Here is a 26,895-nt window from a genome sequence, read left to right as displayed (position 1 = left end):
TATCCCCCAGGCCCTGGCTCTTCCCCTCTCAGAGGAAATGCGGCAGACATTTAAATATTTCCAAACCAAACAAGACACCCTGAAGGATTCTCCTGTGGCCCCATCATCTGCCTCAGGCCGGATCTGAAAATATCAAACAACGCAGTGACAGAGGCGGCCTGCGGAAGAGGGCGGCCGGAAGGCGGGACAACAAAGCCGCCGTCGCCCCGTGCTGGGCTTCTGCCGGAGGGTCAGAGCTGCTGTTAAAAACTGCAAGAACCGGGTGGTCTTCAAGGCATGGCTCCACGAGGGTCCCGGTCTCCCACCCTCCCTCAGGGCCCAGGGAGCCAGCCCTGTGGCCTGGAGGGCTGCGTTTGCATCTTGAGCTCTTTCCCACCAGGACCCGCTTGCTTTCAGGCTCTCAGCGCCTGAGGGAGCATCCCTGTACCCTCATCTGTTCTAAAAGGGCTGTCCTGCCCCCAACAGTTAAATCAAATTTGACTTTTTCATCTGTGCTTTGATGGTAACGGGAACAAAGTCCCAGAACGAACCTTCCGCGTTCCCCTGCCATTACCTCTCCTTCCCTTGGAAACTCTGAAACGCCTCATCTAAGGCCAGCGCTGAATTTGGGGAAGAAAAATGAAAGTTGTAACTTTGACCTCGTTCTGCATGTGATTGTTAATAGAATTGCGGTTTCTTTCTTGCTTTTGTGATCTTGTTTTCCAAATTAAAGCCCTCAGTGACTCAGCCTCCGCTCTGGTCCTGGAAGGGCGGCAGGGAGGCTGGTGGAGCTGCCGCTGGGCTTCGGCGGAGGACCGGCAGGAGGGCTCATTCCCGGGGGGCATCGGCTGGGCCCCCTCCCAGGGGTCCCTCCCAGGGCGGGTCTTGTCCCTGAGCCTGTGGGGACATTGCAGCTCTCAGAGGAGACGTGGGGAGCAGAGTCTGAGTCCCTGCGAGTCTGGGCCAGACCCCTGCACGTGGCGGCCAGCTCTCCTGTCCCTGGGAGCAGGTTTCAGAGGGGCCGGCTCCCACCGCCCCTCCCACCAGGCCTGGGGGTCCTGCCCATACCCTGGCGCTGGGTGAGAAGCTGGCTTGCGGGTGAGTCAGAACCCGCTCAGCTCAGATCCCAGACAGCCGTCGCACCGACAGTGGGACGTCCGGGGCTGACGTGTGCAGGTTCTCACGGGAGCTTGGGCTGGGTGCGGGGAGCCCTAGAGGCCCTCTCGGGGTCCATTCCTTCTTGTGTGATGAGAATGGGGTGTCTGCACGGTCTGGGCTGTGCCCCGAAGGTTCCTGGGCACAAGCCCTGACGCACCACGGGCACCTCATGGATCGCCAGATGCCCTGGCGCTGGGCCCGTCTGCCCTCCAGTGAGCCCCTCCCCTGTGGCTGCCCCTCCCCCATTCTTTGCCGATCCCCCAAGTCAGATGTGTGGAGCAGGGTGGATCCCGGTGGGGAGTTCAGCCCTCCCTGTTACTGGTATAATGGTGAGCAAGCTGGTCATCTAGGAAACGGGTTTAGTAACTAGAACCTCAAGGACTATGTTGAGGACCACGGATCCTGCGTTGGGGGCCCGCCAGCTGCTCTTTCTGACACTCCATCTTCATGACATGGTGCTAATGACACTAGCCCTTCCCCAGTTCAGAAAGGAAAAGCCTTTCCCCAGCCTTCCTCTTTTGGGAGGTGTGATCCTGGATGCAGGACCTGCGTCTGATGCAGCTTCAGGGCTAGCACGCCCCCGGGGGATGGTGGGGTCGTATCTGGGAGGCTCTGCCCAAAGAATGCAGGCTGGCTGGCGAGGTGGGGGGGACTCGGCTCCCCAAAGGAAACAAAAGCTAGCGTCTGGCCACTCAGGGGGCAGATGGAGGGGAAGGCCACGCTTGGACGGCCCAGCTCCCCTCAGCATCCTTCGGAGAGCGGGCTCAGCCTGGAGCTGCCTGGACAGTGGAGGTGTGGGAACCGTGAGAAATCAAGTGTGTTTCTGTTCAGCTGTGAGCTGGGTTTACAGCTGGTACAGGATGAATTGTGTCCCCAGAGTCATGCTGGAGTCCTAATCCCCTGGTGGCCTTGTTGGGAGATGGAGTCTCTACAGAGGTCATCAGGTCACAGTAAGGTCACTAGGTGGGCCGTGAGCCAATGTGACCTGGGTCCTTATAACATGAGGACATCGGGACACAGAGACAGACACGCACAGAGGGAAGATGACATGAACACACAGGGAGAAGGCGGCGTCTACAAGCCAAGGGGAGGCTTCAGAGGAACCGGCCCCTCGAAACGTCTTGCTTTTGGACTTCTGGCCCAGAACTGTGAGAAAATGAATTCCTGTTGCTTAAACCACCTGATTCGCGGCACTTTGTTACGGCAGCCCCAGCAAACTAAGATGATAGCCTTGCAACCCTCCCTGCGCAGGCACTGGACGCAGCCATCCTTCTGTCCCTGCTCAGGACCATCCCCACGGAGAAGGCTGGACCTTCTGCACCTGTTCCAGGCCCTGCTTCTCTGCATCGTGTGCCAGGACCTAGCTGCTCTGTAGCCCCTGTAATCATCAACATTGGAGACGGGTACCAGTACCCTGTTGCCCAGGTTAGGCAACGGAGGCCCAGACAATGTGAGCGGTGCCACAGCAGCAGGGCTAGGGTCCAGTGAGCTCTGTCTGTCTGTCTCTGTGCAGGGAGTCAGGCTGCTGCTCGGGGGAGGGACTCATGGACGCCAGTAGGAGAGGCCATCTGAAGACCTCTGGGGATATTCTCCTTAGTGTGTGAACTTTCTCCAGGAGAGAGTTCCAAGGCAGGCAAAGGAACAGGGTTTCGCCCCACTGTCGGGACGGGACTGTCTGTGGGCTTTTGTTTGTCTGCAGGCCAGCTGCCTCTACCAGGGAACCCCCGAGGCTGGGGCAGCATCTTTAGCTGGTGTCAGAAGTTCACTGGTTGATTCATACCTAGACGGAGGTCCCCCTGCCCGCCACCTGCCTGGTTCCTCTCGGGGCTTGGGGCCTGCTGTGAAGAAGTTTCATCCAAAAGAAAGAGGTCTTCTCCCCCGCCCAGACCTGTTCTCATCGCCACAGGGGACGCCAAGTGCTCACAGGAGGATGGTGCAAAGTCCACGTGGACCTTGTCCCTTCGAGAAGTGGCCAGGGCCCCTCCAAGTGCCGTTCGCGTCTTAAACAACGTTGCCCTGCGCCGTGGCTCCAGCCCGTGGACTTGCCTTGGGCAGGGGGCTCAGCTTAGCCTTTGAAAACAAAAGCAACAATTGAAAAGAGGCTGTTTTTATGCTTCTAGAATTAGAGGAAGGGGAAATTCCTGCCTTTAGAAAAGGAAACCTCAGAAGGTGGTTATTAAACTGTTGCGGTGAATTTGGAGGTTGGGAAAGATGGCAGGTGTAATCAAATGTCAGCATCTCAGTACTTGGGGTTGGGACCCCAACTGAACAGAAGACCGTGTAGGTGTCTACATGTCTCCATGTGTGTCTATGGGTGCGTCTGTCTATGTGTGACCATGTGCGTCTGTACGTCTACATGTATATGTGTGTGTGCCCGTCTGCCCATGTGTGCTCTTTGAGCATTGGCTCTGATGCTCCTGGCCTGGGCACCAGGCAGCCTTTGTTTGGCTCTCCCGGTCAGTGGGGGGATCCCCTACTTGGCCCCTATTGCTGGAGTATTGCTGGTGCACAGGGACTGGGGACCCTGCGTCCTTACTGATGCCGTGGGTCGGCACAGCCTGGTTGGGCCAGCCCAGGCAGCCCAGGGGAGGGTGAGGGCCTCAGTCTCTCCTGGCTGGTCCTTCCCCGTGTCGCCCCCCTACCCATCCTCCCCTCCCCCCGTCTGTGCCTCTCCCACCCCGACTCAGGAAGAACTGCAGTAACTGATTACTGTGAAGTTACACCTGGCGGCCGCGGGGTGGTGTCCCCTTTCCCTGCGGGGAGCAGGGGCCCGAGTCGCCCTGTCCGCCCATCAGAGATGCTGCGTGACCACGCGGGGGGCTGGGCACAGATCTGCCGGAGCTGCCCAGGTGGCAGGCGGTGTGCCAGGGTGGGGGACCCTTGCTTTACAGACAGGGCACTGGTGTGGACCCCAGCTAAACACAGCTGGGCAGCCTTTTCTCTTCTGCAAGCCCGTGACGATAAGGCCTTCCTTAAAGGATTTCTGTGAAACATAAACAAGATAGCGTTCATTAGCGGTTGTCAATCCCGCCTGAGCAGCCGAGGCAGCTGGGGGCCTTCTGGGCACCGCCGAGGCCAGGCCCCCCGGGGAGCCGACTCTGCTGGCTGGGGGTGACTGGGGTGGGTTTTAAAGCTCCCCAGGTCCCCCTGCCAGGCTCTGGGGCTGTGACCCGCCGCTGTGTGTACAAATCACCGAGTAACAGCCCCTGACCTGCTCCTTCCGGACCAAAGGCCAGCCTGGTCACCTGGAATTTCAACCCAGTAAAGTGATTCTCGCCTAATGCAGGTTCTTTCCCTTCTTGAAGAACAGCCATTAGCAGCGGTCGTCCTGTGGTTCAGCCACTCACCCCACACGACTTCCTGCTGCTTCTGCCTGGTCATCGCTGGGGTGGACAGAGTGAGGGAACCCCTGACAGGGCTCACGCAGGGGCGAGGAGCCCCAGTGAGGGGACACCGCCTGGTGGACAAAGTGACAGTGATGTGGCCGAGGGCTGCCTTCGGGGATCGAAGATGGAATGGAAAACAGAGGCCCCCTAGACTCACCAAAACGGGAGCAGCTTCTGCGTGGCACGGTGCCGTCGGGGGACAGAGTCCCTGCCTGGCCGTGGTCAAGGCCGCCCTCCATGTCTCTTTGCCTGTGAGACAGCAGCTCCTGGGCTGGGGGGGGGGGTAGCAGGGGGCCCTTCCGGAGGGAATGCCTGGAGGGCATCAGCCTCCCTGCTGCCCCCGGGCCCCTTCTTCTCTCCCACACACTCGGGCTGAGAGGACTGGCGGTCCAGCCCTGGGACCCTCGCGTCCCCCGGGGACCCGAGAGACAGTTGCTGCGGACCCAGGGCGCTCTGAGCTCCAGAAGAACTGCTAGCACTTTCATTTTTTCCCAACTGAGCTTGACGTCCGTGAGCTGTGGCCTTCCCTGGCCCGGTGTCTGCATCTGGGGTGTTTGTCCTTTTGCTCAGATAGGGTTTCATGGAGACAGGTTTGGTAAAATGTATTTCCGTTCTGATCAAATATATTAAAATATATTTCCATGCTGAATAAGCCGGTGCCTGTTTTGAATTAATCACCATGGTGCACAGTAATTAGGTAGATCGGGACCTACAAAGGGGTTTTTCTTTTGGGAAGGAGGCGCTAATTCCATCTAATACCTGAAGATTGCCCCCAGAAATCAGACTTCCACTTTCTAAAATGTAAGTCGAGATGATTCTCCCCAAATGCTCTGGACGCTGCTGCAGCGGTTCAGAAAATTTGAGCACGCACAGCTAGAGAATTCACTTACTTCCCCAGAATCCAGCCAGAAGCCAAGGAAAACAGAAGGACGTGGGCTTTACAACCAATGCTCTGGCCCTGGAGGCCTGGGGAGATGGCGGTGGCCTCACAGGATGGCAGCCTAGCTTCAAAGCCTTCTCTGCTCACGTCGGGACGGGAACTCCTGAGATATTTTCAGACACTCCTCTGCAGATCTCTCCTCTCTCTCTTTCCATCTCTCCCTCTCCCCGCCCCCCCTCTGGGTCCTGCCTGACCCATCTGTATCTGGGGGTCACTGAGGTCACAGCCCCCCTTTGCTCTCTCTCTGCTCCACCCTCTAAAGACGTTATCACCAATAAAGGAATTCCTTTTCCCGCCTGCTCCAATCACCACCTGCCTCCATCTGGAGAACTGTGACGTCACTGCTGTGTACATACCCAGACTCACAGTACCGAGGTGGATAGACTTTAGTGATTCCACCTGACTTTTCTTTGCAAAGTTTACTAGAATAAAACAAGACATACCATTGTTTTGAATAAAAATGGGGAGTTTCTACTTCTTGGTGCAGGGCTGAAAATTAGGCCTTATGTTTCCCAGGGGTCAGTAATCCATCATAGTTTTTCTGCGGACAAACTATTTTTGAAAAACCTTTTCAGATCTTTGCTTAACTAATGAATGCACAAGCCTTAACACCCGCCCATATCCATAATTCAAACTGCCTTCCTGGACCTGTGGTTTTCAAAGTGTGGTTCCTGGACCAACGCTGTCAGCATCAACTGGGAGCTTACTGGGAATGCAGACTCTGGAGCCCCGCCCCAGACGCACTTGTGAGAAACGGGGGGCGGGAGGGGTGGACCCAGCAGCCTGTGCCCCACTGGCCCTCCCAGTGACTCCGATACACTGGGGCCACCGCACCTGTGTCTGCCACTCCAGGTGCAAAGGTCTCGTATGTGACGTTGGGGAGTGCGTGTGAAAGGAAGCAGAATCAGGGACCATGGCTGGGACCCCTGCCTCCAGGACCTAGTGCAGGCACACCTCTTCTTATTGGGCTTCGCTTCAGTGGGCTTCCCAGATAGTGAGCGTTTTTTACGAAGTGAAGATTTGTAGCGACCCTGCATAGAGCCGTGCAAAAGGTATCATTTTTTCCAGTTGCGTTTGCTCACTCTGTGTCTCTGTGTCACATTTTGGTAATTCTTGCAATATTTCAAACTTTATTATTATTATATTTATTATGGTGATCTGTGATGAGTGATCTTTGATATTACTACTGTGACTCGCTGAAGGCTCAGATGAAGTTTAGCATTTTTTAGCAGTAAAGTATTTTAAAATTAAGGTCTGCACATTGTTTTTCAGACATAATGCTATTGCACACTTAATAGACTCCAGCATAGTGTATCCATAACTTTTATATGCCGGGGGAAACCAAAAATTTGTGTGACCCACTTCATTGCAGTATTTATTGTGGTGGTCTCAAGCCAAGCCCACAGTATCTCCGAGGTCCGCCTGTGCGGATCTGTAAAGCGGACCGGCGTCCCCACGTCGGAGGAGTAGGAAAAAGCCCCACAAAACAGGTCATTTTGCGAAAGTTCCTGCGTAGGATAAAGGACCCTGCATCTCCATGCGCGGGGCCTCCTCGCACCACTAGGGGGCGCGCTGGGCTCGCCGAGGCCCGGCGGCCACAGCCTTCCCTCCCAGGTCCTGTCATTCTCTGTATAAACAAGTTACGTGCAAGTGTTTAGGATATAAATTACGACCATGCCGGCTGCCTCGGAAGGAATGTAAACACAGCACTGTGGTCAGAGCAAACTCTGAGACTGACTTCATAATTTATAGCAGCCCCCAAGTAGCCCCGAATAAAAGGAAAAAAATCCCTATTTAACTGCAAATGTGATAATGGGACACAACAAACGTTTAAATCCCTGCTTAATTTTGGAAAATATAGAAAGGAAGCCTAAAGATTAGGCAGATGGTTAGGACTTTTCAAAACAAGATGTTTTACTGAGACCCTCTTTGGACTGAAACACTCAGAATACAAAATCCCTGTGTGGGAGACGCCCACCCAGTGGTATCCGTTCCTGGTGACTGACTGAGAGACAGTGCTTGCAGGGAATGAGACTCGAAGGCAAGTTCTCAAAAACAAAAGAAGACCTGGAGAACCTCTCTGCTCGCTCTCGGGTCCACAGTTGCCAGCGCTGCCCAGGAGTCTGCGGGGCTGGTCAGACCAGGCGGAGCTGAGGCCCATCGGCCTGTTTCCTTTCTTTTTTGTCCAGCGCTTCAGCAGCTCTGCCTGTAGCATCCGTGATTGGGAAGCCTCAGGAAACCAAGCGAGAAAGGAAAGGGCTCGGAGGAGGGAATCCCGAGGAAAAGCATCACTCCCTTGCGAGCGAGAGGAGGCAGCAGAGTGACTAACAGGGAGACAAGTGGGGGCCGCGGCCGCTGTGCCTGAACCGGAGGGCGGCAGACATCTTGTCCTGCTTCTGTCCCTGATGCTCGGGGACTGCCCACACCCTCCACGGGCTTCCCCCTCTGGACGAGGGGATCTGACGGCCACCCAAGGAGCCGGGGCCCTTGCACTGGGCACCTACCCCTTGCTCGGAGCCCGGTCGGGCCGAGGGCAGCCCCGGGTGATGTTCTGCCCCGTCACTGCACCCTGTGCTGGTGGCGAAAGGAAAGAGCAAAGGGCGGAACTCGCCGTGTGCACAAGAAAGGCAACAAAGGGGACGCGACACTTGCTTTCCTCAAGTCTTTATTTTGCCGGGTTTTCTTTTAAGCTCCTTTCACCTTCTGTTTTTTGTTTAGCCAGAAAGAGCGAGGCTGAAGGAAAGAAATAATAGAAAATGTTTCTTCTTCTCTTTCTCTCCTGAGAAGACCCACAATCAGAACCCCGCCTGTGCTGCTCAAGGCGCAGACCCCACACCACGTCAATTACATGACTTAGAAAAAAAAGCCCGCCCAGTGTAGAGTTGCACTGCCCGCTGGTGAGGAGACGTGGCGATCGGACCCGTGGGGGAAAGAGACACCCCAGCAACTATTCGTTATATACATTTTATTGAAAAAATTTTACATCAAAATAGTTTGGCAAACTGTAAAAGTATACGTAAGTGCAAATATATCCTCCTTTTAAAATACAAGCAAAGTGTGAGTATACACGAAGGTCATAAAAATATCTTTAAACTATGATGGTAGAAAACAACCTTGTAAAAAACGTTGTATTGTCACAATACTGAAGACCACGTTCTTAAACTAGACACGCTGCTAAATACTTCCTTGACCATGCTCTTTGACGCCTGTCCAAAGGCAGCGTTTGGTAAAACACAGCTCTCCCACTGAGCCAGGCAACAAGGTGAGGCTTTCTTGAAATCCTGTGCTCGGCACTGCCTTTCAGAAAAGCACACACATTTTCCATAGACAAAAACACACACACACAGCCCCTCTGCGTGCTTCAGACCCTGATTACTGAAGGCAAGGGAACCCCCAGAGTTCCATGCTTGTGTTTTCCGCATGGTGAGTCCTCACCATCTCGGCCGAGGAGCGCAGTTCTCCCTTCTCTGGGAGCCTGCACGAATTCGGGGCATTACCTTGGGGCTGTCCTTCTGCCAACGGCAGGCAAACATCAGTGCAGGATGCCTGCCTGGCCTGGGGACTCTGGCTAAGTGAGCGATGTGCTACGTGCAGCCACGCTGCTCTGGGAGTCCACCTCAGCCTCGCCCCAGGGGCGACAGGGCCTGGCCCGGCCCCTCCCTCCGCTCACATGACACAGGGCTTAATGTCCTGGCAGACGCTCTGGTGGTGGTGGTGATGGTAGTAGGGGCCGCTGGCCGAGGGGTGGAAGGAGGAGACGCTGTTGAAGCTGAGGACGAAGTCCTTCCTGTCGCACACGGGCGTGGAGTGGTGCTGGTATCGGGGCAGCCCCACTGCAAGGAGGGAGGAAAGAAAACTTTTCAGAAACGTATCTTCCGCTGAGGACAGGGCACATAATGTTGGAAAACTTAATTCAACTTTTGCCTCCAAGGGGGTTGGCCTGTCTTTTTGTCTATTGCGGTAAAACTGGGAGAGGAAACCCAGCCCCAGAAGCTTCTCAGAGTTTCAAACTGAAGGCCACAGGACGACTCTGGAATCCCGGTTTGGGGTCTCCTTTGGTTTACACGGGGCCGCAGAGCACAGTCCCCGCGAGGCCAGGCTCTCTGTGCCCGGGTGTCTGTTACTCCCAGAGGCTGGGCGGGGCTCTAACAGCCCCTGGCCCCAGGCCCCGCGCCGGGTCCCTGCCCGCAGGGCTCCAGCCGGTGCTGCCGAGGCCCAGCCCCTGCCCCCGAAACACCACGGTCTCCCTCGCTTCTGGTTTCGAGCCCCCCTGCCTTATTTCCCAACCGACTAGCCGGCTCCGAGGAGCAGGCTCTGCACACCAGGGGGGTGACAGAAAACAATCCCACGGCCAGAGAAGGGCCGAGAACAAACGCGCGCATCTCTGCGGGTCGCGCCTCGAGGGAAGCGGGACCCCCGGAGCAGGGCCTGCCCTTGGGTGAGAGCCCGGCTGCGGCCCCTTTGCCGCGGGGGGAGCCTTTGGGAGAGCCGGGCCGGGCCGCAGCCTCTCCCCGGGCCTGAGCCAGGCCTCCGGGAGCCGACTTTTGCTTTTGCTTTCTCGGCGCCTCCGGCCCGGGGGCGCAGTTGGCTGGGCTTCCGGCTCGCTGGGCCCCGCGCTTCTCCCGGCCCGGGCCTCTCTCGGGGCTGGGTTGGGCTGGGCCCTTTTCCCCGAGGCCTTTCTAGTCCCGCGTGCGCGGCGGGGACCGCCCGCCCACGCGGGTGCAGGGCCGGGTTGTTCTGCGCCCGCGAAGACCTTACCCGGCGGCCCGCGGCGCCTCGCCCGGCCGCATCCAGCGCTCGCTGGGCCACCAGGCGGCCCCGCGATCAGCGCCCGGCAACACCGACTGTGGCCAAACGCGCGCCCCGACGTGAGCCGTCGCTGCCGCGCAGGTGCGCTTACCCCCGCGTTAAAGCACCTCGCGGTGGCGCTTCCCGCATCTCTAGCCGGCGGGCCCGGCGCTTTGATGGGACCGAAGGACCTAAGAGCCCAGCTCCTTCTTGAAAGGTTCTCAGGAGGCAGAGAGGCCGAGGGGCCTCCCCGAGCACGCGGGCCTGGGCCGCGCGGGCGTCGTGCTGGGAGCGCGCGCTCGGGGCACCTCCTCGGCCTCCCCGCTCCTCGAGGGGCCCTGGGCTCTCGGTCGGCCGCGGCCCGGCCAGGGAGACGCCAGCTAGCCCCGTGGGGAAGAGCGTTCGAGGGGGCGGGAGCCAGAGCGCGGCTGGGGGCTGGGGAGAAGCAGAGCGTCCCGGCCGGGCCATGGCCTCCTCGGGGCTCCCAGACTCGGTCCGTTGGGCGCGCGAGCTCCCGGGGGGCCGGCGAGGCAGTGTCGCTTCTCCTCTAGACAGAGTCGTGCTCCCGCGTCCCCGCGCTTCTGGGACCGTGCGTGCGCCCAGTGTGTGGCGTTGGGCGAGGGCGGCCTCACAGAACGGTCAGAAGGCTCTTTCTGCGCCATTCTGAACGTTGAGGGAAGTGTTTCACGGCAGCCGCGGAAGTTTCACGGACCCGCCTCGGAGTCCCGGTTGCGGCTGAGCAGGGCGGCGAGAGCGCGGAGCGGGGAGCCGGGAGGGGAGCGGATGGGCGGGAGAGCGCAGAGCGCGCCGCCAGGGCTCAGAGGTGATTGACAGCCCGTCCCAGGGGGATTAAAAAACAATAAGAGGGGAGGGTCGTCTGTGTTGCTTACTTGTTGAAATTCCCATAAAACTGAACAAGACTCCGCTCTCAGTGGGTTAAGTCAGGCTAAAATCCTCTCCGGTGTGGTCCTGCCCAGACTGTCTTTGTTTAGTTAACCTCTGAGACCCGCATTTAAAAGGCCTATTTGGGAAATTTCACCGTCCAGGGAACCAACATCTTTCGCCCATTTCTGGACTTCCTTTCTCCCTGACGCTCTGCCCCACACCGATACACGAACATGTAATGTAGGTGTCGTCGTCCTGCGAACCCTCTTCTAATCGGGGCGGGTGAGTGTCAGCTAGAGCCCCCGCTTGCCGGGCAGACCAGCCTGCCTACGAGGGGTTAATGTAAGGGTTTATCTCCACTGTCCCCATAAACCTGGCTAAATATTCAAATTCCCTCCTCCACCCCCATCTGTCCCCTCCCACCTTTCACCGCCTTGGGCGAGTCAATAAATTTTCATAATCGGCAACCAACACAATTTACACCATCAACACGACAAGGGGCGCCCAACGGGCAGGCGTTTCTCAGGGGAGCCTCGCTGCGGGCCCCAGGTCCTGCTGGCCTAGGCCGGACCCATGTGTCATCAACTTGGGTCCACCGTGGGGGGAGGCAGGAGACTCCTCCACCGCTTGGCGCCTCTCCTCCCTGGCAACACTTCCCTTTTGTGCAGGGTCCTGGAACCCCTCTGCTTTCCTGGCGTCCCTCCCTCCTTTCCCCTCCTCTCAACCCTCGCCCAGCGGAGCCCCTCCCCACGCACACGGCAGGTACCGAGCATCTCCCTTCTGGACATGTACTTTTGGGTGAAAACACAGCAAAACCAATTTGAAAAAACGGCACAAGAAAGCAGCCACAGTGCCTTGGCCAAGGCCTCCTAAGGCCACAGGCTTCCCCCTAAGCTAAGTCAGGCCTGAGATTGGAGCCCTGCAGTCCGTGAGGACACTCGGAGAGCCCGAGGACGCAGGCACTTCACTCCATCCTCCTCGGGGTGAAAATTCTGGAGGCCCGGCAGGGGCCAAGCCTGTCGGGAAGGCCCAGTGACCCCGACCCCACCCCCCCATAGGGTACCAGCTTCCCCTGGGCCTCGGCCACTCAGAGCGGGGAGGCCTAGAGGCGACGGGCCGGCGGGCCAGGCCCCCGTGTTACCTGGGAGGTCCTCGCGGGCGTTCTGGTGCAGGTAGCTCTGCTCCAGCGAGTAGGTGGACATGCTGGTGTGCAGGCCGGCCGGGGCCGCGGGGGTGCCGCCCGGCGTCAGGGCGGGCGGCTGCTTGAGGTAAGGCGAGGCGCCGGGCGAGCTCCAGTGCGCCGCGGGGCTGGTGTAGGGCGAGTGGCACTCGATGGCGCTCGCCACGGCCGGGGACGAGGGCACGGGGCTGCTGCTGCTGTCCGGGCCGTAGTCCCCGCCGCCGCCGCCGCCGCCGCCGCCCCCGGCCGCGCCGACGCCCCCCGGCCCGGCGGGCACCGGGCAGCTGGCCATGTAGGTGGAGCCCGGGTTGGGCGACATGTGCGGGACGTGGTGGTGGTGGTGGTGATGCGGGTGCGCGTGGCCCGGGGCGCCGGCGCCCGCGTCGTAGCCCGCGGGCATCATGTCGAGGCCGCCGTAGCCGCCCTGCCCGTGGCAGCCGAGCGGCGCCGATGGGGGCGCCTGGAAGTCGAAGCCCTGCGGCAGCAGCGAGGCCCCGAAGCCCAGGCCGCTCACCACGCGGTGGTACATGGGCTTGAGCGCCTGGCACTTCCGCCTGAAGCCGCGCGGCCGGCGGCGGAACGAGCCCTCCTCGAACATGAACTCGCTGGCCGGGTCGATGGTCCAGTAGTGGCCCTTGCCCGGCCGCCCGAGGCCCTTGGGCAGCTTGATGAAGCACTCATTGAGCGAGAGGTTGTGGCGCACGGAGTTCTTCCAGCCCTGGTAGGCGCCGCGGAAGAAGGGGAAGCGCGCCTGCAGGAACTGGTAGATCTCGCTGAGCGTCAGGCGCTTGGCGGGCGAGCTCTGGATGGCCATGACGATGAGCGCGATGTACGAGTAGGGCGGCTTCTCGGGCCGCCGCAGCCCCGAGCTCGCCTTCTTGGCGCCCGCGCCGCTGCCGCCCGCGCCCCCGCCGCCGCCCGCGCTCTTGCAGGCGTTCGGGGCCGCGCCGGCCGCGCCGGAGGAGGAGGCGGACGACGACGAAGACGAGGCGGCCTCCAGGGCGGCGGCGGCCGCGGCGGCGGCGGGCGGCGGGCTCATCAGGGCGGCCTGGAGCGCGCCGGGGCCCGGGCTGCGGGCGCGGCGGAGCGGGGCCGGCGGCGGCCCGCCCTCGGAGGTCATCGGGGGCCCGGGAGCGGGGCCCGGCGGCGGGGGCGCGCCCGGGGCCGGGCGCGAAGGCGCGGGAGCGCGGTCGACCCAGAGGCCCGGTGGGCGCCCTAGCCCGCCGCCCGGGCTGCAGCCGCGGCCGCTCCGAGCCAGCGCTCCGCCGTCGCCTCCCTCAGCTCCGCCGGGGCTTCTGGCGGCGGCCGCGGGCCGGAGGCGACGCCCCGCGCATCCCTCCCCGGGCCTCGGGCCCGGCCTGCGCGGCGGCCTCCGGGCCGCGGAGCCGGAGCGGCCGGGCGCCGGGCGGCTGCGCGAGCGAGCGGGGACCGCGGCCGGGACCCCGGGGACGAGCCCGACGTCTCCCCTCAGGAGCGCGGCTCGCTCTGTCTCTCGGACTTCCTCCCTCCCGCGCCCTCCCCCGCCGCCCTCCTCCCCCCCCCCCGCCCTGCCCCCTCCTCCGCCGCCGCCCCGGGGAGGGCGCGCTGGGCCGGCGCTCACTCCTCCCCCCCGGCCGGCCGCCCGCTCCCTCGCTTATCTCTCTCCTCGCTCTCCGGGGTCCCCCTCGTCCTTTTAATTCCTCTCTCGGATGCTCTCCGTCTCCCCCACCCACCCCCTTTCAAACCGCGGGATCGCAGGCCGACTCACATTGTGCCGGGAAGACGCCCACCACGCCCCGCAAAACTCGGCCCCCTAGACTTTAGGAAATCGTCCTTCTCTTAGTCCCGGACAGCACCCCTGCCCCCCATCCCAAAGCCAGCCGCCCCTGGCGGAGCGGACCCACCCCTTCTCCTCCCCCCTTCCCCCTCCTCCTCTCCTCCCCTCCCCTCCCCTCCCCTCCCCTCCCCTCCCCCTTCCCCTCCTCCCCCCTCCTCCCCCCTCCTCCCCCCTCCTTCTCCTCCCCCTCCTCCTCCCGGCCGGTCCTGGGCCGGCCGAGTGGTGCTGCCGCGGGTGCCGCCGCCAGACCTCCTTAGCCGCTGCCCCTGCGCCCGCACTGACACCGTCTGTCAGCTCATTTAGACATTGCCGCCTCCGCCACACGCCGGGGTGCCCGCGACGCCCAAAGGTAACGTGCCAACCCTCTCTCCTGTGACGGGCCTGCGGGCTCCCACCGCTGTTAGCAGAGGGCAGAGGCCAGGCTCCTTAAAGACTCTCCTTTTTAGAGACCCTGGAAACGTGGTCGAATAGGACTCCTGTTTGCATTTGTTTCCACTTCCTTTCCGTTTGCCATTTGATGTTTTGTACGAAATGCAGAAAGAAGGCCGCGCTGAGTGACAGGAGTGAGATAGCTGTATTTGTACTCAGTCCTGAAGGGGTGTGCAGCTGTCACGGGGTTTACACCCCCAGGCCCCGTGCCGCCCGCCCAAGCGTGCCTGCTATCTCGAGGCTGGCTTCCGTGGGACGACACCCCACCCAGTGTGCCTGGGTCCTCTCCATCTAAGTAAGAGTCAGGCTGGGAGAGAGGATGTGCCCTCGGAGGAATCACTCCCGGTGAGACCGGACAGTTAGTTATTGGATTACACGTGCAAGGAAACGTCGTCTGACCAGGGACGGGGCTGGAAGTGGGAGGAGAACAGGAGGCCTGGGAGCCTCCGGGGCCGCACGGGGCTGATGGGGGAGGCCCCCAGGGGAGGTGCTGCGGACCGCGGACCACAGGGGCGGCGGGGCCGGGCGCTCCTCTGCGACTGCTCAGAAAGGACCGGGGTGCAAGCGCGCGCGCTGGGCAGGCTGGGGAGTCGGGGCGGGGGCGGGGAGAAAGGGAGAGGGCGCCAGGTCTGGAGAGGGGGGCAGCCGGAGCCCCCGGGTGGAACAGGCCCGGGGCAGGCCCTGGGGCTGCACCCGCTCTGCGTGCCCAGGAGTGCTGGTGTTGCTTCTGGCCGGGTGTGCCGGTGGGGCAGGAGAGGGAGGCGTGCGAGGGGTGCGAGGGGGAGGCTGGGGGCTGGGTTGGGCTGGCCCCAGACAGTGACCTGAAGTTGAGTGGAAGCAGGCTTTTTCCATCAAACCCTGCCTGGATACCACACACAGAGACCGAGTGTCAGTTTACTGCCCTGAGCCCGGCTCCTTTTCCCTAAGCTCCACTGTAATTAGACAAAGAAAACCTAAATTAGCTGAACAGGCGTCGACAGCTTCCTCCAGAGCACCCCTGGTACCTACATGGGAATGTGTCCCAAAATGGCTTGATTGTAGCTGCGAGTCAGCTAAGAAAACACGGCCCAAATGAACTCAGTTTACTGCTCATTTCCAATAGAAAAAAGAACCAAGCCGCCCTTTTCCGGATGGGATGTTTTGGTTGAGTTGGGGAAGGGGGTTTGCAGTTGTTTCCACTTCTAAGAATTCCTTTCTGAGTGACTGGGGAGCTTTTCTTTTTCTTTTTGATAGGGCCCCATTAATTTCATGGTATTTTTTTCTCTTACCCCTTTTGTCATTTTACAGGGAATAACTTAATTATAAGTGAAGTGGAAGTATTCAATAGAGTGTGTTCACTAAATCAATGCTGTAAATGTCTGAAAACTAATGAAATGCAATAGACACTGGAGTGAGGAGAACAATATCTGAAAGGAGCTCCCCTGACACAGACTTGTGTGTGTGTGTGTGCGCGCGTGCAAGCAGTGGGAAGAGAACTGGTCCAGCTGAGAAGCAGAGGGACCAGGAAGGCAATCATCTCATTTGGAGATGGGGGTGGTGGGCACTGGATCTGGGGAAAACCCAGCAAGTGGACATACCGCTGGCACTGGACCCTCTCTGATTTTCTGCACCTGGGAATTCTAGGGCCTGGATCTCAGGCCCTAAAAGGTTTTAAGACCCAGAGCGTGAAGAGTAAAAAGCACTGACCCTAAAATCCAGGCAGGGCTAGTAATAACCTTACACACCAGTAACTCCCAGTCTGTTTGAGAATATGATGGAAGCTATGGAGCCTTCCTCCAGAAAAAAAATATTCTCAATTTGCCTGGGATTTTAGGGGGTCCACAGATACTCGTTAAAACCCAAAAACTGTATACATTTTTAGTTTCTACCAGTTTATCTGATTCAGTGATCAAGGGTTTTAAAAATCTCCCTTCCCATCCAAGTGACAGTGGTATCCATTTTACCTAAACCCTCTGAACTTGCAAGAAATGCCCACTTATAGTTTGGGCAGCCTTCCAGAAGGCCAGGCAGGTCCTGGACAGGCAGCAGGCTTTGGAGAGCAGGTCTGCAGACCTGGAGCCCCTCTCCACAGGGGTCTTAGTGCTGCCCTGTACTCCAGGACTGTCCGGAGGTCGGTGCCCTTCTTAGTTATCTGAGCAGGAAGGGGCCCTTCTTCAGACCACTTTCTCGGAGACCCCCCTTCTGCCTGTGGAAACCGTTCCCCTGGCAGAGACCCCTCAAGTCTAGAAATTTGTTCTTGTAGATTTCACAGGCATAAGCCTTTACATTCATATCATGGGACCGCCACGTGGTCTCGGTACCTTCCCCTCTAGGGATAAGGAAACTGGGGCTCAGAAAGGTCAGACGGTTTGCCAACACTCGCACGTGGGCAAGTGACAGAGCCGGCCTGCAGCTCAGGGCTGGGTTCTCCATCCGCTGCTGCTTCCACTATGGGGCAGCAAAACAAAGTCTCAGAAGTTTGTCTTAATTACTGATTTATACAGATCTCCTGGGTGGAATACACATGATAACCGATTATGTCAAACTCTCTGTCCCTGGCAGGAATACCTGAATTTCTGCGTGGGAGACGGTTGAGAAGGAAAAAACCTGTGCTTGTCTGTGAAATAGTTTTGCTCGGGAGGCTGCCCTGTCTCGGAGTTCTTCCTGATTGACTTTCACTGTCTTAAAAACAACAAAAGTCTTGACTTCTTTCTTATGGGAAGGAAAGGTATGGTTCCTTAAAATGACTGCAGATCTGGCCAGGCGCTCCTCAGTTAACCAGAAATACTGGGGGGTGCCCCTGTATTTCTCAGAAATACCCTGAGCTGACCCCTCGGGTAGACCGTCTCCATCTGGGCCGCGGATTCCTTTCTGCTGCAAACCCCAAGGTCCCGCCCCTGCTCCAGCGCAGGGGAATGTAAACTTCAGGAAGCCTGGGTTTCTCAGATTTTGTCCTGTAATCGGCATTTTATTCTAGGAAATCTCTTCATTATTGCGGTTTACGTTTTATGTTCTTAGAGTGCTTCCCCTGCCGCGTGGGTTTTACACGAAATGGCTTAGACTAAACCAGCTACCCACCGGAGAGACCCACCCTGTTGGCGGGCACCTCTGGCCCCGCGGCCGCCCTTCCTTCCCCAGCCCAGCAGAACTCCGACGCAAAGCGTCCACCCTGTCCAGTCTGTGCTTTGGTACAAAGTTAACGTGTGTGTCGAGAGGCCTTTCCAGACAGCGGTGGGCACTGCATGCTGAGGCCTAGGGGGTGAGCCTGTGTGGGGAAGCGCCCCAGAGGCCAAGCTAGAGATGCTTATTTATAACAGAAAATGCGTCCGCGGCCGCGAGGCCAGGAGGAGGCGCCAGGGCGGGCTTGGAGAGGGCACCTGGGCCACAGCGGTAACGGCGGGAATTTTACACCCTTGTGGACGTCTGCCTTCCTCGGTCCAGAGGCCCCAGACCTCCGGGTTTGAAAGCAGCCACCCAATTCCAAATGTTTATTTAGATAGATTCTTCCGCTCTCCAACGCCTGTGTTCCGGGCAGGGCTCTTTTTATAGCCACCTTCCTGAGAGATCCGCGGATGGGCCCCAGATCCCCTGCGCCTGGCGGTGGGCAGACTTGATCACCCTCTTGGCGGGATCGGCGGTGGAGAGGTGAAAAGGGGTCCAGCCTGCCAGAGCCCCTTCCCAGGAGGCCGCACCTCTTCCCACCTCTGCACTGCCCGGGATTCAAGGCCCAGCTTCCTACCGCGTTTTTGGGGGTGGTCCCGGGAGCCAGCCTGTCTGCCCGGTTCGGCTCTGCAGTGGACCGGCCTTGGGCCTCGCGGACAGCCTTCTGCGTTTATGTGGGGAAGGCCGGGGCTTGCGAGGAGGGTTTCCATGGCCGGGACGGCCACTCCTAACAGGCAGCTAACAGGGGCGAAGGAAAATTAGGGAAGCCTGTCCCACCCATTCCCAGTCTTGGGAGGAAAAAAAGCGGAACAAGTGTGGGAGGGGTGCCCCTCCGCAGGACCACCGTGAGGCGGCTTGGGTTGCTGGAAGGGAACCCCCGCTGATGACACAGAACCCGTGGAGCCAGGCTGTCTTAGGAGTGAGCCGGAAGGCACCCTGAGCTCGAAGTCCCTTCCCCGGCGCCCACCCTGCCGGGCCCCTGCTCTGCAGCCCCCCCTTGGGAGGCCCCGTGCCCCGCTTCTGCTTCCCAAGCTCGGGAAGAAGGTGGGTGGCACGCTGGGCAGGCCCGGCTGGCGGGAGCAGAAGGAAGGAGGGTGCCCGCCCAGGGCTGCGGAGGCATCGACCAAACGCTCGCGCTCGGAGGTCGCAAGGCCGCGCCTCGGACGCTCCCCGCCACGACGGAGAGGCCAGACCGGCCGGCTGCGGGTCCGCGGGCCTGGAGGCGCCCTGGGGGTCCCAAACCAGACGAGTCGGGCTTTCTTCTCGCGTCTGGCTCGCCTCCTCCCCTCCTGCCCTACCCCCTCCAATAAATAAATATTCCCCGGGGCAGCGAACCCCGCGGGGCCCGAGCCGCGGTGGATGAACTTCCTGGAGCATCAAAACTCCCCTCCTGTCTCCCCGCTGCGCTCAGGATATGGGGCGCGCTCGCTTCTCTTCAGAAAAGGAAACGTAGCTCTTCCAAAAATATAAATCAGCTCTGACGTCCAAATATTTCTTTTGTCCTCCAGCATCCTCTGCAGGGATAAATAAAACGTGCTCGGCGCCCAGAGCCCGACTCGGGACCTCGGGGCGCCCAGACGCCGCCTTGGAGGAGCTGCCTTTCGGGAGCCTTCCCTCCAACCCATCCCCCATTCCCCCCTGCCCCCCCCCCCCGTGCCTGGTGGTCGGTCCTTTGCGGAGGCGGCCTGACCCTCTGTCGCCCCGGGAAGCCCGCGGGAGGGGGAGGGAGTGCTCGCTGGGGCTGGGACTGAGGGGCCGGGAAAGCACCCGGGGCCGCGCCTAGACAGGCCCCAAGGCCGCCTCCCCAGGCCCACCTTGCTGTCGAGGTTCGCGTCTTCCCAAGGAGGGAGCGGCTGCAGGTTTCCCGTAGCAACCCCAGGGCAGTCTTCTCTTCCAGGCGGGCACAGAGGGCGCTGAGACGGACGTCTCTGAGGGCTGCAGCTCCACGGGAGGGAAGAGGCTGCGGCCTGGCTGAGGCTTGGTCCCAGGGGTTCCCAGCCCACCCAGCCTCCAATGGTCTGACCCGAGTCATCTTTACGCGTCCCCCCCATCTCCCTCCTCCAATTTGGGAAAGGTGGACGGACAGTTTTGGGTTGGGGTTCGAAAAGAAATCTCTACGGAGGGAAGGCACATGTAGCAGGGCACCCTGAGGAGCTGGCGTAGGAGCCAGAGGAGTCAAAGCAGAGCATCCCAGGGGCCGCTTTTCACCCTGTGCCCTGACGTCCTGGTGTTGGGAGCCCACCAGCCTTTTTGCCGTCACCCCCCCCCCGTCCCCAATCACCCTGCAGCGCCCCCGCCGTGCAACCTGAAGGGCTTCGGTGGCGGCCGGTCCAGGCGAGGCGTCTCCACCTGCCCGGGACCCCCTCCCCGCCTCCCCCTTGGCCAGGAGGTTCTGGTCCAGGCCTAGGGCTCCAGGCTGCGTGGTGGGGGGCTGTTCTCCAGCCCCCCTCTCTCCAGGGGGGTCTTTATTGATGAGCTGCCTTCAAACCCCCGCCCCAAACGCCCCAGAAGGGTTTAGACGATCCATCACCCGCCACTTCAAGAATGCTTCCTTCCTTTCAAACAATCCTCGCACACCAGACGGGCTGCGATGGGGAGGGGCGCGCACTTGAAAAGGGAACGCTGTATAATCAACGTCCCAGCCATCCCGCAACCTTTCGGAAACAGGGACTCAGGCCAAAAACCCCTCTAGATGATTTACGCGGCCTGATCGTCCCTCCCTCCACGTGGACTCTGCCCTGTGCCGGCAGCGCAAGGCCAGCGCACACCCGGCTCCAAGGCGCGTCCACCCGAGCGCATCTCTGTGGGTGGTTCGCATTTGAGGGGAAAGCGCTTTTCATCTCGGGGTTCACGGCAAACGGAGTCTCGGCCTGGCGGGCCACGGTGTCCTTGCTGGTGAGAGGGCTGAGCCGGGAAGGCCAGGCATGGTTTTCTGGAGCCGTCAATGAGTGTCACCCTCCAGCCGTCCAAGAAAGTCCCTGGTGTCTCGGTCCCGGGCTGGCCTCCCCTCCTCCTGGGCGCCCGCGTGGAAAGAGCGGGAGTTCCTCTTGCTTCCGCTGGGTGGCGCCAGGCCCTCGGGAATCGCGGTCCCCGCGGGTCCCTAACCCGCCTCGCGCGCCCGTCCCCGCAGCCCGGCCCCAGGCGGACTGAGTCCTGCAGATATACTCGCTCACCTCGGACTCGGTTGGCCACCTTAGGACACACCCTGCTTTCCCGACCCCTCCAGCCCTTAAAATAGAAGGAGGCCAGCCGCATGCCTGGGACCCCTCCACGGAAATGCGCCCTCCTTTGCAAACATGGGTCTTGCTGAAGAAAGTCTGGCTTCGGTTTGGCCCTTCTGGTTTCCCACAGCCAGCAAGGGGCCGGGGCGGCGTCTTTGTCTGCAGCCTGCCTGGAGCTCTGGGAGCCGAAGTCTAGCAGAAAACAGACGACAGACAGACGGCCGGGCACCCGGACAAGCCAGCCTCTTGGTTCGGGGAAGTGTTTTCCACTCTGGACCGCTGCGAAGAGGCTGCAAGACCATCTCTTGTCTTCTGGGTCTACAGTGACAGAAAGACAACTTTTTGCCTTTATTATTTCTCATTCCTTTTAACTAAGGAAAGCACCCTACACTTGTCCTGGCGGAGGAAGTCTGCAACATAGAAGGGAACTTTGGGGGTCCTTAGGGGCAGGCTGCATACCCAGGTGGGGTAACAGGCAGGGTAGTGGTGGGCTTGGGAGTGGAAAGGCCAGGGCTGCTGGATTTGGAACCAGAGACCAAGATGTCCCCTACTGGCCTTTCCTCTGCGACACCGACTCAAGAGCTGCACTTTATCTTTATAGGAGATAAGAAGGCATTCTCCATGTAGTCTGACTTTTATTTTAAAACTCCTAAAAATTAACGGTATTCAGGTATACCTTACATACAATAAAATGAAGAGGTTGAGTTTTTATTGTTCTTTCTGTATTTTTTCTTTGTACTAAAAGTTTCGTAACGCACAGAAGTGGAGGGCTGTATACCCACCACCTGGATTTAACAGTTATCAAGATTTTGCCACACTTGCTTCATTTATCTCTTCTCTGTCTATTTTCATTTCTTGCTGAAATATTTCAGGGCAAATACAGATGTCGTGTTTTTAAAAGGCACCTTATTACTCCTCCCCACGCCCTCCGGCTCTGGCTCTCTCATACCTAAAATTATATTTTAGTGCCGACAAGCACAGTTCCTTAGGGAAGCTGGAACTAGGGCCGGGACATTGTTTCTGGATGTGTGTTTTATAAGCACAACTCTTTATCCTGCTGCCCACTCCCCCCAGGTGACTTCCAGCCCCAAGTTTCTTGGCTTTTCCCTGCCTGCTGGAGCTGCCAGGAGGTGACGGACGTTCCCTCCATCACTGGGGCTGGGTGTGTGCTTTGGAGCAAGCTGTGGCAGGGGCGCTCGTCTGTGCAGTCACCAGCGTCACTCCCACGCCGCATCCACACGTTCACCAGCTCCTACGTACAGAATTCATTTTATTGCAAGGTCACACGTGTCCTTGTGATGTATGTGTGTGTACGTTTATCCTTGTGGACCATACAGTACTTTCCAGTCATTTACCCAGACAGTGGCCAGCCTGCAAAGACTTTTTCATTTGGTTTGAAAGTGCCTGTGGAGGATTTTGAACTAGGCTGGGGTGTGAAGGGATCCGGGGGAGGGGGAGAGTGAACCAGGAAGCCCTGGTTGGCCCCTATCCCCAACGCCCAGTCGTTACCAGGACTCTGTACAAATATTTCATAAATATTTGTTAGTTGATTGGTCTGATTTTTCCTGCTCCCCCAAACCATACACGTTACCTTTGTTCTTAGCAACCCCCAATGTAGCCGGAGCAGCGATGCGATGTCATAGGTGGCCCTAGATTTTGTTTGACAATTGTACCTGCTCCAGGTGACCTTGGGTAAGTCTCTGAGTTTCAATTTCTTCCTTTCTTCCTTCCTTCCTTTCTTTCCTCCTTCCCTTTTCTTTCTTTCTTTCTTTCTTTCTTTCTTTCTTTCTTTCTTTCTTTCTTTCTTTCTTTCTTTCTCTTTCCTAAAATGGGAATAATAAAAATAATTTTAAAAGGGCCTCCTCCCACTGTGACTATAAAGATGAAATTTTGAAATATACACATTTCTACGGTTGTTTTTGGCCCCATCCGACAGAAGCGCTGTGCGAAGGTACTGTGTGAGCCTCGCGCGTCCTAGGGGTCTCTCCTTCCCTGAGCGATCTCTTACATGCGCGTTTGGTTGGGTCCTTAATAAGGAAAAGGTGGGTCTTTGTCTACCAGTTTAAGCCCGCCTCTGCGGGCTGGGGTCTCTGCTCTCCGGCGTGTTCCGGCTGTGGCTGGGGTTCTGTATCTTCACCGCCGAGGGCGAATTCTCCCCGGGTGGGGGGATGTTTCCCGGGCACCAGATCACGCGGCTCCTGGAGGGATCCTACACTTTCGCAGCACCCGGGCCGGAGAGCGCCCTCGCAGCACGGTGGGTGGGTGCCTGGGGGCTGGCGCGGGGCACTGAGGAGACCAGGGCGCGGTTTGTGTGTGTGTGTGTGTGTGTGTGTGTGTGTGTGTCTGAGCTCCGGCAGAGGAGCTCACTCGATCGAGGAGGGTAGAGCGTCATTTGTCCCCAGGAAAGTGTGCCTCGCAGAAACGCAAAGCGCCCGAGTAATAACGCCAGGCGCGCGGCAGCCCGGGTGTGTGGGACCTGGACTCGCTCACCGGGGGTCGGCGGAACCTCAGACGGCTGATGTGCACTCCCTCGGGTTCGAGAGCCCACGGAGAAACGGAGAAGCGCGGAAAGAAAACTAACCAGCACGCTGCTGCACGGGCGGCAAGGGTTCCTCGCCGGCCAGGGTCTACGGTAAACCGCCGCCCACGTTTGCTGTTTTACACGGAAATTTTCTCCATTCCGCCCCATTTCCCGTTTGCAAGAGGCGCAGGCTCTGGCCAGTCCTGTGGGAAGCGGCGAGGCGGGCGAAGAACCCTCTCCGTCCAGCCTAACCAAGCGCCCCGGCAGCGGGTGTGAGGGGTCTCTCGCCCCGGTTACGCCGCGCTACCCCGTTAGGCTCTCGCAGCTCTGACTCGGAATATGTAACCTGCAGTTTGAAAAATTAATTTTAAATGTATACTAAGGTCGCAAATGCTATTTTGCCCATTTAATTTTACTTGAGTATCTCCCCCCTCCGCATACAGCTTGCACTTACTAGTTATGCGGCCTTGTGCACTTCAGTTTCGTCAGTTCTAGAACTGGGATGGAATAACAGCTGCCCCACAGGGCTTCGGGGAGGGTTAAACGAGTTCAGACAGTCGAGTGCCTAGAAGAACAGCGCGCCGCACGCAGAGGGCGCGCAGCCGACCTCGGGCCTGGGATGCACGGCGCAGACCCGCTGACCTTGGCCCCGCGTGGCCGCGGGCCCCGCTGCTTTCCCATCGACCTCCCGTCGCGGCCCGCGGAGCCTAGGGACGATTGGGCCCCTGCGCCTGTCCCAGCACCGCCCCAACTCCGGCGCTTCGTTTTAGCTTTCGAGGTACAGACAGAATGAAGAGTTGGAAACGGAGCCAGGAGAAGAGGGACGCAGAGGCCCGCGCGCGACCCGCGGGCGCGAGGCCGGAGCCCGGAGCCCGGCGCGCGGAGCAGGTGCGGCGCGCCCAGCCCCACAATCGATCCGGGGCCGCGGTCGCGTCGGGCTCGAGGGGCATCCCCTGTCCCCGCCTCGGCCGCTCAGGGCGGCCAGAGCTCTGGGCGGTGCGCCGCTGCGACCCCAGAGGGAAGGGAGCCTCCTCGGGTGGGAGCCGCACAGCATCGCGGGGCACGGAGGGCGACAAGTGTAGCAGCCCAGCCGGGGATGGTGAGCGGAGACAGCGTTTTCGTTTTCGCGCCTTCCAAGTGTCCCCGTCGGATGCTCGGCCGCGCCTTCTCCGTATCGGACCGTCTCCAGATACTGCCTGGAAAAGGCGGACAGGACAGGGCCGCTCTTTGGCTGTCGGCCTGTGCTCGGGACCAGCGTGGCCTCTCCGGGGGCGCAGCGGCCCGCAGGGCGGCCGGTCCGAGCGCAAAACCTCCGCCTGTCGGCGCTGAGGGTGGCCCGGACGTGGCTGCTCCACTGACCGAGCGGGAGAGGGGAGGGGAAGTGACCTCTTGAACCGCATCAAATTCAAATTCTGTAAGAATTTTTTTTAAGGGAAGAAAAGCGGAAGGACAGGGAAATGGAGAAACGCGGGGTCCACCTGTGGCTTGAATGGCCTTTTTAGAATCCCTGGCCCCTGGGGTGTGCAGGCTTCTCTGCGGTAGACCGACGGCTGGTAACGAACTTTGGGTTTTCCCTCTAGAGGGTGAAGCTCCCAGCTGACTTCTTCCAATATGCGTATTTTACATAGATAAACACCTTCGCAGCTTAATAGCCATTTAAATAAATCATGCAGGTAACTTACTCTTAAAACGATCTGGCACAAAATAGCTTTTCTTTCCCGGGGGTCGTTTTCTTCCTTCTTTTCATTACTGGCTTTCACAGCTAAAGTTTCGTCTCCAGGTTGGTGGCTTTGCGGTCTTTTCACACATCACTCTGCTGTCTGTTCTATTGTAAGGCTCACATGACTTTCCTCACCAACGCAGGCCCAGGATAGATTCAGAACTTTATTTTCCATTGGAGGGATGGTACATTTTTGGAAAAAGCAAATGCCCCTTTGGTTTTATCTAGTGAGTGAGAATGGGGTGGGGTGTCGGCAGCACGGCAGAAAGAGACCCAGCTGCGCGCAGTTCTGGGCTTTGAAAGAGAGACCCACTGATGGGTCCGAGTCACTTATTCCATCCTCAAGTCTCTGGAGTTAAAATATGCTAAGAATCTGGAAAACAGTGAGTTGTTTCCATTTGTCAACTTTTCATTCAGCAAAAGAAGCTCTGAACGCCCACCGTCCCTCCACGGAAAGGAAACGCTGTCTGGGACGTGGAAATACAAACCAAACTCCAGAACCCAGGTCTTAGGACGAAATGGTTGTGGGCAGTTAAGCAGGCCCGCTGGGAAGACAGGATTTGGGGTGGAGGCTGGGCGTGACGGGGCCTCTGTGAGCCCATCTGAGTCGGAGGACAGAATGCACTGGGGGGTCTGGGCTAGTGTCGGGGAGGGATGTAGTGGAGGGGCAGGGCTGGCCGATCTCTGTGGAGAGCATTTCCAGGAGGCAGGGTCAAGCCTCACTGGTCCCGGTCAGCTGCTGGTCAGGTGGAGGGTGTGTGTTGGCATCCGGCAGAGGGAGTGGGCCCTGCTGAGCCCAGTGAGGACCGAATGTAGTCAACGTCTTTTCCTTTTGTGGTTTGAACCTGTGGAAAACGGCTGTGGCTGGAGGGCTCTTAGAAAAGGGCTGAGCCTGAAGACATTTCCATCTGTAAGTCAGTTACAAAAAAAAGCTTTGCTGTGCGTTTTATGGACGTAGGGATTTAATAGAAAGGAAAAAGAAAGGATGTAGGTGCATCTAGCAGGTAAGTATGACTGGGAAGTAAGTGGTTTTTTTTTTTGGTGAGGGGCTTTTATTTTCCAACAGCAGCAAATATAAGTCTGTAGTAATGTGAAAATTATAGGTAATGTGGGGTACCTTGAATTCATTATAATATATTCCCGACCCCGTTCTAACTAGGAAATCGTTTTGAGGCCACAATTTGATTGATGTCTGGAGTTTGGGTGTCACTACGGTGGAAAGATCAGAGCTGGGCAATGTAGGTAACACCGCTTAGAAATATTTTTCCTGGCCTATGATATGTGCAGTTTTCTAGTTTTCGTTCACGTTTCTGATGAAGGGACATAGGGCACCTTACTTTCATATCTTGAGTTAAAAGTGGAATTTCAGTCGATATGTAATTTCTGTTACTTCTGATTATGAGAAGCTCATTTGCGTCATCTTCCTGTAAACTGCTTCCTAAAGCTTTAAATACTACTTAAAGGAAAGGTTTAAATTTTGAAAATTTACATGATTTTAAAAGATTCTAAATTTCCCTTTTGCATTGTATTTCCTTGCTATTCACTTTGTCTTTTCTAGAGAAGGTGAACAACTTAGGTTAATGTCTATTAACCTCCCATTAATCCTTTAGAGCGGCAGAGAGGTAAACACGTCTTCGCCCTTTGAAACTAGGAAAATGGAGTCATTGGAAGATGAAAAGTAAACCCTGAGGTCAAACAGGTTGACACTTTCATTAATAATTGGGAGTTTCA

At 58.4% G+C, this 26,895-nt stretch overlaps 1 protein-coding gene and 1 long non-coding RNA gene across 5 annotated transcripts in view; one reads left to right on the top strand and one right to left on the bottom strand.

Annotated features, from left to right (window-relative positions):
• Positions 1-8,413: 8,413 nt before the first annotated feature.
• On the bottom strand, positions 8,414-13,680 carry FOXF2 (forkhead box F2). Its single transcript, XM_067751834.1, has 2 exons — positions 12,278-13,680; positions 8,414-9,296 (listed from the first exon to the last, which is right to left on the bottom strand). The coding sequence occupies exons 1-2, from the start codon at positions 13,434-13,436 to the stop codon at positions 9,130-9,132; spliced, it is 1,326 nt and encodes a 441-aa protein (XP_067607935.1). The 5' UTR covers positions 13,437-13,680; the 3' UTR covers positions 8,414-9,129.
• Positions 13,681-14,343: 663 nt separating this feature from the next.
• Positions 14,344-26,895, top strand: part of LOC137231466 (uncharacterized) — a 33,192-nt gene continuing 20,640 nt past the window's right edge. For 3 of the 4 annotated variants that reach the window (XR_010946559.1, XR_010946558.1, XR_010946556.1), the window contains exon 1: positions 14,344-14,481. This is a non-coding gene — a long non-coding RNA (uncharacterized lncRNA). Of the gene's footprint in view, positions 14,482-25,001; positions 26,169-26,895 lie in introns of those variants that run through there. The other variant, XR_010946557.1, reaches the window with a different exon arrangement.

The sequence above is a fragment of the Pseudorca crassidens genome, chromosome 10, assembly GCF_039906515.1.
Source record: "Pseudorca crassidens isolate mPseCra1 chromosome 10, mPseCra1.hap1, whole genome shotgun sequence".
NCBI classification, from domain to species: domain Eukaryota; kingdom Metazoa; phylum Chordata; class Mammalia; order Artiodactyla; family Delphinidae; genus Pseudorca; species Pseudorca crassidens.
The sequence above is the reverse complement of the archived record's forward strand: the minus strand, read 5'-3'. Positions and strand labels throughout refer to the sequence as shown.

Bases quoted from the DNA above. Each gene is read 5' to 3' on its own strand.
- FOXF2 (XM_067751834.1), bottom strand. From the start codon at position 13,436: ATGACCTCCGAGGGCGGGCCGCCGCCGGCCCCGCTCCGCCGCGCCCGC. The intron at 9,297-12,277 runs GTAACACGGGGG...CCCTCCTTGCAG, and splicing joins CGCCCGCGAGGACCTCCCAG to TGGGGCTGCCCCGATACCAG.